Source organism: Bison bison, unplaced genomic scaffold, assembly GCF_000754665.1.
Source record: "Bison bison bison isolate TAMUID 2011002044 unplaced genomic scaffold, Bison_UMD1.0 scf7180017858770, whole genome shotgun sequence".
Classification (NCBI taxonomy): Eukaryota; Metazoa; Chordata; class Mammalia; order Artiodactyla; family Bovidae; genus Bison; species Bison bison.
Window position 1 is genome coordinate 2654250 of NW_011489342.1, and position 12762 is coordinate 2667011.

The 12762-nt window shown below is 41.6% G+C and overlaps 1 protein-coding gene across 1 annotated transcript in view; it reads right to left on the bottom strand.

The window, feature by feature from the left end:
- Nucleotides 1–12762, bottom strand: part of PLEKHA8 (pleckstrin homology domain containing, family A (phosphoinositide binding specific) member 8) — a 67134-nt gene that overhangs the window by 29507 nt on the left and 24865 nt on the right. The window contains exons 5-9 of the mRNA XM_010829431.1: nt 11708–11863; nt 10024–10148; nt 4559–4717; nt 3481–3521; nt 1542–1699 (exon numbers count right to left, since the gene is read on the bottom strand). Coding sequence (XP_010827733.1) covers nt 1542–1699; nt 3481–3521; nt 4559–4717; nt 10024–10148; nt 11708–11863 — 639 coding nt within the window. The remainder of the gene's footprint in view (nt 1–1541; nt 1700–3480; nt 3522–4558; nt 4718–10023; nt 10149–11707; nt 11864–12762) is intronic.

Below are 12762 nucleotides of genomic sequence, written 5' to 3' on the forward strand. Positions count from 1 at the left end.
GTTCAGGCATGAGTTATAGCGCTATGCTATGGGTTCAATGTTTAATGTGTCAACAATATAAACACAGTGTCTTTTTTTTCCCTTTGGGAGAAGAGATATTTTTTCTTTTCTTTCTTTTTAAAATTTTTATTGGAGTATAGTTGATTTACAATGTTGTGTTAGTTTCAGGCATACAAGCAAAGTGAATCAGGTATATATACATATATCCACTCTTTTTTAGATTCTTTTCCCATATAGGCCATTACAGAGTACTGAGTAGATTCCTTGTGCTATACAGTAGGGCTTTCTCAGTTATCTATTTTATACATGTGCGTGTGTGCTGAGTCATTTCAGTCATGTCTGACTCTTTGCGATGCTATAGACTGTAGCCCCCCAGGCTCCTCTGTCCATGGGATTCTCCAGGCAAGAATACTGGAGAGGGTTGCCATGTCCTCCTGCAGGGGATCTTCCTGACCCAGGGATCAAGCCCGTGCCTCTTACGTCTCCTGCACTGGCAGATGGGTTCTTTCCCACTAGTGTCACCTGGGAAGCTTTCAAGAACCTAACCATGTGTCTCCCCCAGGAGCAACGGTTCAATATTTGCTAGTTCAGGGTCTGCAGTAACGGTATAGAACACAACTTCCACAAATGAGGAGAAGTGACCATAACATCATAGAGGTCATCCCTGTCCACAGATCCCTGTCCTTAGATCGACTATTCCCTGAGGACAGATTCCTAGAAGAAAGTTACTGAGTCAGATAAACCAGAGTACTGTCTTAACTGAAATTCTCCTTTATTATTTACTCAAGGGATAAGACTTCGGTGATGTATGGACTGCTAGGTGCAGATTAACAGCTATAAAGATGCATCTTTTCTTCCCCCTACTCACCAGAGGAGATGAGGAGAAAACTTTCTAAAAAATTTTATTTTCAAACTATTTAATACTTACTTATAACACAATTAAAAGCTCTAAGACGGTTGTCATGGACTGATCTGAAGTTGGTTTTAGTGATTAGAGACAATGAAATTAGTAAATCCAAAAGGGCAGCATTTTCAACTACAGGTTATTACTTAAATTTGAAATTTGGTTTGATGAACACAGTAAAGGCCAGGTGAAAATCTGATGGTGGCTGGTGAATTCTGTCATCCTCAGGCCTCATCAGGAATCAGGAGCATGGAAAACTGAATTTCCATAATGCTGCAGACCCTTGAGTTTCACATCATAGTCTATGTTCAAAGGACTGAAATTCTGAGAAGGCTCTAACACTCATACTCTCTAAAAAGTCAGCACAGACAGCTACAGCTCACTGAAGCCCAGGAACATCACAGCTAAGAACAGTGAGGGGGAAAATCCCTCTTCACTCTGCTTTCTCAACATGGGGGTCAGACGGGATGGCAGAATGTGTCATGTGACCTGTGTCATCTAACCGACATCTGCCTCAGGAGCTGCCTGGCACACTGTCTTGAAGTCAATCCCTAACAAGGATCACATCACGGATAATGAATCAAACCCCCACGATTCTTTTAGTCAATAGTTTGGTTCACATCTTTTTTGTTTTTACCTGTTATATTATCATCTGTATTTTCTTCACTTGATATGCTGCAATCTGTCTCTGCAGGTTTCAAACATAAGGAGCTCTTGTTTCTCACTAGGATTTCTTCATCATCATTTATTTCCATATTTAAAGATCCATTTTCACAACTGTTTAACTCCATTTGCCTAAAATTTTTTAAAAGGAAAAAAGTCCAATTACTTCGTTATAAATACACTGTACAGATGATCTAATTCTGAGGGTTGGAAGAAAGGGTTGACAATTACCAATTTCTTTTAACACTGATTAAAAAACAGAATTGTGAAATCAAGCCAAATCTCTCACCCCACCCTCCTGCTTCCAAGATGGGTACTGGAGCAGGCCTGACTCCAGGCTGAATGGCTCTTAATGTACCCTAAGCTTACTCAAACTTCCTGCTCCCCACCAGCAACAGGAAATATTCACTGACAGCTCTTTGGTTTCCAAACAACTTTTTTACAGGTACCACATTTAACACTTTTCTCACTTTCCTCAGCTTCTCCCTGGGAGGTTTTTTCTATTCTCAGGTCTCAAATCACTGACTACTTCCATTTGTTTGCCTAGCAATTAACTGACTAGAAGCAACAAGCTGTAGTCCAGGAAGACAGAAAAAACTTGGGAAGACACAATACATCCTGAGACTCTGTTGCTCTTCAGGGTAACAGAAAAGGCTATTCAACATACAAGTGAAATAGCTGATTCTGTTTAAGGGACAATCATAACACCTTATAAATAACTAAACTCAGCCAAATTAGAACAAAGACACTTTCTTCTAGGGGGCTTCCCTGGTGGCTCAGATGGTAAAGAATTCCTCAGATGCAGGAAACCGGGGTTTGACTCCTGGGTTAGGAAGATGCCCTGGAGAAGGGAATGGCTATCCACTCCAGTATTCTTGCCAGTATTATGCTAATAAAATTAAAGAGGGAAAAAAAGAATAAAGGGAAAAGGTCCAAGCTATGTGGTGATTCCAGAAAAACCATTTGTTTTGTAAAAAATACACTATATTTCAACTCAGTAATTAAAAATATGAGTATATATTGATGAAATACTTCAAAAGAAAAAACATCTACAAAATGTTCCTTGTAGAAATATTTAGATCAAGAGAAAATTGTTAACCAAACCGAGGAACAATCTTTGTACTAAAGAAGCAAACAGTATATAAAGAGATGAAATACTAAATTATAACTTGAAAAGACAGATACACAGACTATGTCAAAATATGGAAATGCTTATATGAAATAATAACCAAGTAAAGACCTTATTTAATAACTGGAAGACAACTGTGTAAATATGTACTTTTTTCCAATAATTCAGATTTTGATATTATATCCTTTTTCCAACCTGTAAAGCTATCTTTTTATTTTTAAACAAAATGCCACTGTCTTTTCTGATAAGTGAAGTGAAGTCGCGCAGTCGTGTCCAACTCTTTGTGACCCCATGAACTGTAGCCCACCAGGCTCCTCAGTCCATGGGATTTTCCAGGCGTGAATACTGGAGTGGGTTGCCATTTCCTTCTCCAGGGGATCTTCCCGACCCAGGGATCAAACCTGGGTCTCCCGCATTGTAAGCAGATGCTTTACGGTCTGAGCTACCAGGGAAGCACATTTAAATCAATGCTCAGTTCCTCCACAAGAGAGGAGGTTCCAACACTCTGGCACCAGAGAAATGAAAAGTTACTAAACAAAACGCATGAGATGCATATCCTGGGGAAATGCAAACCTCTTCACTAGTAGTCAGTGTTGAATTAAAGTTTGCATTGCTTCAGGCTCACCCAAAAGAGGAAAATCAGAGACACTGTTTCCCTTGGTATCATCTCAACCCATGAGAAAAACCACCACATGATAAAAATATTAAAAAAAAAAACAAGGAATATTGATATCCTTATTTTTATATTTTTAGAAAGAATAAAAAACAAAAACTGTTACTGTACCTTTCCAATGAATTATGAATCGGTACAATAGGATGTTTCATCTTTAAAAGAAGCAAAGAAAAGAAAGTTCACATGTTAAAACTCCCAATAGAATATATTTAGAGTTTTATCCCATTTGAGAGTGGTAAATATGATCATAACACACACTACCCTACTCAAGAGGAATCATTTTAGGTCCTGCCAAAAGAAAGGAGTCACTGAACGCAACCAGTCTTTCATAGTTATTCAAATAAGGGTACTCAGATTTCCAAGAAAAAGAAAAATGGTCTTTTGAAGGACCTAAATATGATATTCAAATGCTTGGCTTTCTTGTAATTACAATCACACTCATTACAATATTATTAAATGCCAAACTATGATACAGCATTTTACCAAACACTGGAAGTATGAAAAGTCACAGTACAGAGTTCTTGCCCTCAAGGTAATTTCAATACAGACTGAGGCTAAAACAGGGGTATGTGTAGAGGAAGAACTCTTCGCCCAACTAAGGGATTCAGGGAAAGAGATTAAATTTTGAAGGATGAGTAAAAGCTAACCAGGGAAAGACAAGTGAGAAGGGCATTCTTGGTACTGAGAAATGGCCCAAAGAAGTGCGGGAGCTATAAGCAGTTAACAGGTTTAAACCTGGTTATGACAAAAAAAAAAGGTTGGTGATGTGGGAAGCAGCTAAGATATTTTGACTTTAACCTGTAGGTAACAAGGGAATCACCAAGTTTTAGGTGGTCCAATTCATACTGCATGAATAGAAATACTGTAGACTGCCTGGAAGAGTAGGCAGAAGGCAGTTAGTTACAAGGTTGCCACCAATCTCAACAAGACTCACTGGACAAGGAGGCTGGAGAAAAGAGGGCAGCTACATCAGAGAGAGAGAGAGAGACATGTCTAGGTGGTAAAACTGCCAACAGTACCTGAGGGGATATGAGAGACTGAGGGCAGATATAAAAGTGCACATAAAGCAAAGTCCACTACAGTTGCCAAAGGGATCTCATCAGTTGCCTTCCTTACATAGCAGCTCAGTCTATCAATTTCTTAACTTTCCATTAGGCCCTGCTGCGGCCAAGTTGAGCTGGTCTGTTACCTTGTTGGACTTGAGCATGGCCAGCTGAGGTGACCCTGGAGGTGTGCGGTAGAGCAGCTCAGAAGTGAAGGCTGCGTTTGCAATCTGCATGCATTCTTCCAAAGTCTTGAGAAAAGTGTTACAGGTTGATTTCAGCAGAGTTCCCACATCAATTCCCTCCTATGAAACAACCAGAGTGGAAGATGCCTTTACTTTGCTAAAAAGGAAAGAGCTCAATTGTGGAATAGTCTTAGAGGTTTTATCCACCACAAAACAACAATAATAATAATCCCATCTATTTTGCTGGACAAATATGTGTACCAGTTATAAAAGAAAAAGACTAAACAAGTCTAATTTATCTATTATCCATACGCAAGCCTTACTCTCAGCCTGCCCTTCATGCTCACCCACCACTCCAGCTGAAGGCAACAACTTCTATATGACAGCAATATGTCAGGCACTAAGCTGGCATGGAGTTTCTTGTCTATAAGAGGTGGCAGACACCAGAGTCACATGGATTGACGACAAGTGAGATCAATGGAGAAACGTTTTCTGAGTAAAAAACGAGCTTCCAGAAGAGAAGCATTAGAAACCAAATATCACATTGTTTGCTTTCAGAATGGGCTTTTTGGCTTTCAGTACAGATGAGTCTAATAGGTTTTTACAACTGGAATTCTTTTGAGCATCAAATCATTTTTTTCTCCAAGTCATTTTACTTTCTCAGGGTGATACTGGATATTGATACTAATAAGCTGTTCAGAAAATAGGCCACCCCCAGATTAGAGAGTATGGTAACCACATCTTAGTGGTGTTAAAGCTATCAGATTTGGCCCAAGATGGAGTCACTCATGCTAAGCCTCACATCAGTAAACCAAAAATGTAGCCACATTTCTATGCTGGGCCTCCCAGAAAAGGCAGGCCTAGGTCAACCAGTCAGTGCTTGCCTGCTCAGTGCAAGTTACTGACCTGGCTCCAAGACTTCCCTTTGCTCCATATAAGCAAAGTAACCTTGCTTTAACCATTATAGGAAATATCCACTATGACTTCCTTGTTCCTGCTCACTTTGGTCCACAGAAATCTCTAGCCTGGTACGGCTCTTCACCGCTCCTTTCTATCTGCTGGATGGACTGGATGCTGCTCAATTCATGAACTGCTGAATAAAGCCAGTAAGATCTTTAAATTTTACTCAGTTGAATTTTGTTCTTTAACCATGACCCCTATATTTTCTTTATTATTTCTAACAAGTGAGATGTTAATGGTTATGAACCACTATGATTCAGATATCGTTACAATGTGTGATTTTTTTTTCATACCACCAAGAAATTCTTGGACACCAGCCAGGTGTCCTACAGTTCCACACAATTTACCTGGAAGTAGTGTCAGGTCTCCCAGATTACATGCTCAGTCCTACAAGACTGCTTCCTACCCCCACTTCAGACACCAATGGCAAGTTCAGGGTGTCACTTGTGCTACTGACTGACCTACCATAGACTGAAGATTCCAACAACCCCCTCCTTGTGTTTGACTACTTTACCAGAGCAGCTCACAGAACTAAGAAACACATTTTACTTACTAGATCACTGGTTTATTATACAAGGGTATAACTCAGGAACAGCAAGATGGAAGAGATGCACAAGACAAGGCATGTGGGAACAGGCTTGGAGCTTCCATGCTCCCTTGACTGTGCCACTCTCCCCAGTCAACACTATTTACCAACTCAAGAGCTTTCTAAACCCCATGCTTTGAAGTTTCATTAAATGGGCACGATTGATTAAATCATTGGCCAAGGGTGACTGAGGTCAACCTGCAGTCCCTCTCTCCTCCCAGGAGGTGAGGGGGTAGGAAAGAAAGTTCCAACCCTACTTGGTAGGGTCTACTGTCAACCAGAACCTCCACCTTTAGGCACTTTTCAATAGTTGCCTTATTAACATAACAAAAGACATCTTGATCACTTGCAGCGCAGGAAATTCCAATGGTTACTTTAGGAACTCTGTGCCAAAACCCAAAGATTCTTATTATAAACCACAGTAGGGTTTCCCTGTTGACTCAGTGGCAAAGAATCCACCTGCCAATGCAGGAGACCCAGGAAAGACAAATATGTCTTCAAGAAAATGGGAGATATCAAGGGAACATTTCATGCAAGGATGGACACAATAAAGGACAGAAATAGTAAGGACCTAACAGAAGCAGAAGAGATTAAGAAGAGGTGGCAAGAATACACAGATGAACTGTACAAAAAAGATCTTAATAACTTGGATAACCACGAAGGTGCGGTCACTCACCTAGAGCCAGACATCCTAAAGTGTGGGGTCAAGTGGGCCTTGAGAAGCATTACTATGAACAAAGCTAGTGGAGGTGATGGAATTCCAGCTGAGCTATTTCAAATCCTAAAAGATGATGCTGTGAAAGTGCTGCACTGAATATGTCAGCAAATTTGGAAGACTCAGCAGGGGCTATGTGCTGTGCTGTGCTTAGTTGCTCAGTTGTGCCTAACTCTTTGCAACCCCATGGACTGTAGCTCAGTAGGCTCTGCTGTTCATGGGGATTCTTCAGGCAAGAAAACTGGAGTGGATTGCCATGCCCTCCTCCAGGGGATCTTCCCAACCCAGGGACCAAACCCAGGTCTCCTGCATTGCAGGTGGATTCATCAACTGAGCCACAAGTCAGTTTTCATTCCAATCCCAAAGAAAAGCAATGCCAAAGAATCTTCAAACTACCATACAGTTGTGCCCATTTCACATGCTGCTGCTGCTGCTGCTGCTGCTAAGTCACTTCAGTCGTGTCTGACTCTGTGCAACCCCACAGAAGGCAGCCCACCAGGCTCCCCGTCCCCGGGATTCTCCAGACAAGAACACTGGAATGGGTTGCCATTTCCTTCTCCAATGCATAAAAGTGAAAAGTGAAAGTGAAGTCGCTCAGTCATGTCCGACCCTCAGCGACCCCATGGACTGCAGCCTTCCAGGCTCCTCCGTCCATAGGATTTTCCAGGAAAGAGTACTGGAGTGGGCTGCTTTCCTTCTCCGTTTCACATGCTAGTAAGGTTATATTCAAAATCCTTCAAGCTAGGCTTCAGCAGTATAAGAAACGAGCACTTCCAGATGTACAAGCTGGGTTCAGAAAAGGCAGAGGAACCAGAGATCAAATTGCTAACATTCAATGGAGCATAGAGAAAAGCAAGGGAATTCCAGAAAAACATCACTTTTGCGTCACTATACTAAAGCCTTTAACTGTGTACAACAAACTGGAAAAATTTTAGAGATGGGAATACCAAACCACCTTACCTGTCCTGAGAAACCTCTATGCAGGTCAAGAAGCAACAGTTAGAACTGGTTCCAAATTGGGAAAGGATTAAGACAAGACTGTATATTGTTATCCTGCTTATTTAACTTCTACACAGAGTACATCAAGTGAAATGCCAAGCTGGATGTATCCACGCTGGAATCAAGACTGCCAGGACAAACATCAACAACCTCAGATATGCAGATGATACCACTCTAACAGCAGAAAGTGAACAGAAACTAAAGTGCCTCTTGATGAGGGTGAAAGAGAAGCTGGGCTTAAAACTCAACATTCATAAATGAACATCGTGGCACCCAGTCCTATCACCTTATGACAAACAGAAGTGGGAAAGTGGAAGTAGTGACAAATTGTCTTTTTTGGGCTCCAAAACCACTGTGGATGGTGACTGCAGCCATGAAATTCAAAGACACTTGCTCTTTGGAAGGAAAGCTATGACAAACCTAGACAGTGTATTATAAAGCAGAGACATCACTTGGCCAAAAAAGGTCCATATAGTCAAAGCTATGGTTTTTTTAGTAGTCATGTACAGATGTGAAAGCTGGACGATAAAGAAAGCTGAAGGCATCAGAATTAATGCCTTCAAATTGTGGTGCTGGAGAAGACTCTTGAGAGCCCCTTGGACTGCAAGGAGGATATCAAACCAGTTAATCTCAAAGGAAATGAATTCTAAATATTCATTGGAAGGGCTGATGCTGAAGCTCCAATACTTTGGCCACCTGATGTAAAAGAGCTGACTCACCGGAAAAGACTCTGATGATGGGAAAGATTAAAGGTAAAAGGAGAACAAAGTGGCAGAGGATGCGATGGTGAGATAGTGTCACCAACTCAATGGACATGAATTTGAGCAAATTCCACGAGATACCAAAGGACTGAGGAGCTTGGCCGGCTGCAGTCCGTGGGATCGCAACTGAACAACAACAATGAATCACAATACCATAGCCACAGTTTCATCAGCAAGTTTCCGATGCACTTACTATAAACACTTACTACTAATACAAACACTTACTATAAACACTTCTGAATTAAAAGTTGCTGCATTCACTTTCTCCTTTCCCTCTAGACCAGGGCTTCTCTTCCTTGGCTCCACTGGCATTTGGGGCTGGTTAATTATTGGAGGGGAGATGGAGGGGGAGTGGCTCTCCTGTCCCTTCCAGATATCAAGCAGCATCTGGCCATCTGACCTCTCTCCCTTAGATGCCAACAGCACTCCCTCAGTAGTGACAACCAAAACTGTCTCAGACATGGCCTGATGTCTCCCGAGGGGCAAACTGCTCTGGCTGGAGAATCACTGCTCTAGGTTCTAACATCCCAGAAGCAGAACTGAAGTGTTTTGGTGGCCCTCCTGTTGCCCTCCCTCAGCATAGTGTCTTGTACACAACATGCTGAATTAGTAAGAGAGCTCCCCTCACCCCAAAGAGTGAAGGAAAGTGAGCTAAAACACTTTTATTAGAAAAACTTAGAGCACATATACTATTAGTAGTATAGTGCTATATTACCTAAGTAATTTAAAACTATTAATTATAATCTGCAGATTCTTCATTTTTGTAGGCACCGTTTCTCAGATAGCTTCTTTGAGAGCAGAGCAGAGACCTCTCTCTGGTTAATGTGAACCATTCAATACATAGATTAACACCGGATACATCTTTTAATATATGTTTTAGAATGAGAAAATAATAATTTCATTAATAAGTGATAAAGATTTTAATCCTTGCTGATGATGGAGAGAAATAAAGCTGTGTCTCTATTTTTGAAAGCGCTAGTCTATACTAAAGCAGAACGTCTACCCCGGTGAAATAAACCCTGTTACAGTCCCAACAGAGGTGACAGATATGCATAACAGACACACAAGATGCTGTCATCTTAGGGGCCACATCAGTAGCACAGAAACGGCGCTGTCAGATAGGTAAGGCTGTATTTTTAAAAGTTATGCCAACTCAGAAGACATGTATTCTAGTACATTAGTACTAAAGTTAAAAGTTCCAAATGTTATCAATTAATCCTGAATTCTTCCCAGGAAGGAAAACTATATGCTTCCATATGCTGAAATGCATACATTTCTTCTCTGTTTAAGTCTATCACTTTTTTCCTGTGAAAAACAGTACATTCCAAGGTATGGATTATGTAAGAACGTGCATCACTGGTAAGCAACATCTGGTGCTACTTTTCAAAGATGAACAGTGTTTTACCTCAGAACTGGACACACCAGTTGTGGTCACTTCTTTCGTTTTATCTACTTGCTGAACAAGAAGATCACAGTAGAGTCTTAGTTCTGACATTTTGGTTTTCAAGTTTTCAGTGTTTTCAGCAAACTCTAAATAACAAAATGATGAAAATGTAATTATCAGAATAAATAACTGATATACTAGTTAGTATACTATACAGATAAAATATAACCTATGTTTAAAGTCAGATGTTTATATTATGGGCTACAGATATTATATGACTGAAGTTATGGGAGCAAGAAAAACAGAAAAAGGAGATTCCTAGCCTTCTGAAGTAATCTACATTATTTCTTGACCCAACATATTTAATAATCACCAGTACAGGAAGAAGGAGACATATACCTCTGATTCAATTGTGTCAGAACTGGGAACAGAGTCAAAGGTTCAGAGTTTTGATCTCAGTTCTGCCACAGATTTTCTACCTGTAAACTGGGGTCACAGCTATCTGCCTGCTAACATGGTGCTCAAAACTGGGAAGTAGTGGTCTGTAACATGCAATTACCACTAAGAAGGTAGCTCATGAATCAGAGGACTGGGCCAGCATGCTGCCTGGAAAGGCAAATGGTGCCCTCTGCACACCTGCTGCTTCTTCACTAGTTCGGCACTCCACCCACCCTGGCACTGAGGGCTCGGCTACAGTCATTACTGCCTCCGTTTTCTTGTCTGTGAAAAAGCCTGCACATTCTACCTGCTATGAGTCAGAGCTCACAAAGTCAAGAATTTGCTTTTGACTTAGCATTAAAAGGGCTTCCCTTGTAGCTCAGCTGGTAAAGAATCGGCCTGCAATGCAGGAGACTCCAGTTCGATTCCTGGGTCTGGAAGATCTGCTAGAGAAGGGATAGGCTACCCACTCCAGTATTTCAGCATTAAAACCAACCAAGAGGCCATCTTACTGTGTCTACCTGAAAAGTGAAGCACATCTGCCATTATGTGTCACGAGAAAGGTCCCTGAAACACTTTTCCCAGAGGCCCCTCTCTCTCCTACCAATCTTTCCAGGTGTACACTCGGGGATACAGGGTCGGAAGGCAGAGCTCAGGCAGTAAGCTCTGGCACTCGTGACCCAGGACATATAGAAAGTTATGCCATGGTTCTCAGGAGACCTGATGATGTTGAGTTAATGAGCATTAAGCAGCAGGAACCTGACAATTAAGCAGCCATCCACCCCAGGAAAAAGGAGGGGTAAGTGGGGTGTTACTGCAACAAATACTCAGATCCAAGGCTTCTCTGGCTCAGCTACCCTTTACTTGACTTTTGGTCAACTTTGTGCCAGACAAGGTACTAGGCAGTTTTATATCATCACTGATCCTTATGGTAATTCTTGTAAGGTAGGTAATTACCTTTTTCTAAAACATAAGGAAACTGAAGATGAGAGGTCCTATGCCAAGGTCACAAAGCCAGTACCCTACAAAGCCATGATTTGAACCCAGTTGTGTCTGGCTCCAAAACCTGCCCTCTTTCTACTACGACATGCTAAGAGAGAAGGGTCAGGTACAGATTGTTTAAGTTCCACTGAAATGTACAGCACTTGCATGACATAAAAAGCTGGCTGTGGCTAGGTGCTCAGAAGCAAGCTAACAAATATGGGAACCCAGAGATGCCACCAGATGATTCCCAGTGTTCCCAAGCCAGAGGACAATCAATACTTGCCTTTTTCCTTCTGGGTCCTACTGTCTGTCAGGCAAGCCTTGGCTGACCCCAAGGCTACCAGCCACCGCTGTCTCTCAGCCACACTTCTGGCCTTCAGGTAGAAATATTGTTCCCCAGGGATGATCAGGTCCATGCGTGTATTATCTACAGAATGAACTGGGAGCAAGGCAGAGGGAGGTCAGAAACCCAGAAGAGCCCTGTCTGGGTAGCCTCCACTCTACCCAAACTCCTGAGCTTTACTGGGGCCAGTCACTGAGGACTTCTTTCAAAAGAGGATGCCAGCCCTCACAACTTCTCCTGGTTTATTTATCTCTTCCTAGAGATCTCTGCTGATGAAGAAGGAAAACTCTGCAATTGGCTCCAAGGTCTCACCCAAGACTATGGACTAAAAAAGAAGCACTTATATTTCCTCAGGATCTTTTAGAAGGGGAGAGAGGAAAAATCTCTCTTTTGGCCTGTGTGTGTGTAAAGCATGCTGCTCTGCAGCCAAAAAGGCTTGATGCAAACAAGTAAGGATGTGCTCTTTATCTCCTTGGGTTACTGGAAAGCAAATGAACAGAGTATTTTTACTCTTCTACCTTCCTTTACGTGTCATATTAAAAACGTTAACAACTGGAAAGCAATCAAGAACAGAGTACTTTTCCTTTTCTACCTTCCTTCACTCATTATGTAAAAAATGTGACAATTCCCTTAGAGCCTTTAGGAGAAGAAACAAGCATGCCACACTCTCCTTCACCCTCCAAGTCCTGTGCCCCTAATTCCGTTCTAATTGGTTTCTGAGCCACACCCTCCCAGCACATCCTAAGATTCCTAAAACCAAGAAGTAAAGGCTGCTTGTAGGTCTCTTAGGTGTTTGCTTGTTTAGAGTATGGTCGTGGTAGTGAGAAGGTAGATATGTGTCCTGATTTAAACACAGAAGTGTTTGATGTTACAATAAAAACACAAGGTTAGAAAATTGCCTCAAGTGCCAGGTGAGCAGGAGACTGTGAAATGGTACTAGATGTGTGATTAACAAACACACTGCTCTCACTTATTTTCACTACCTCTTAACCAAT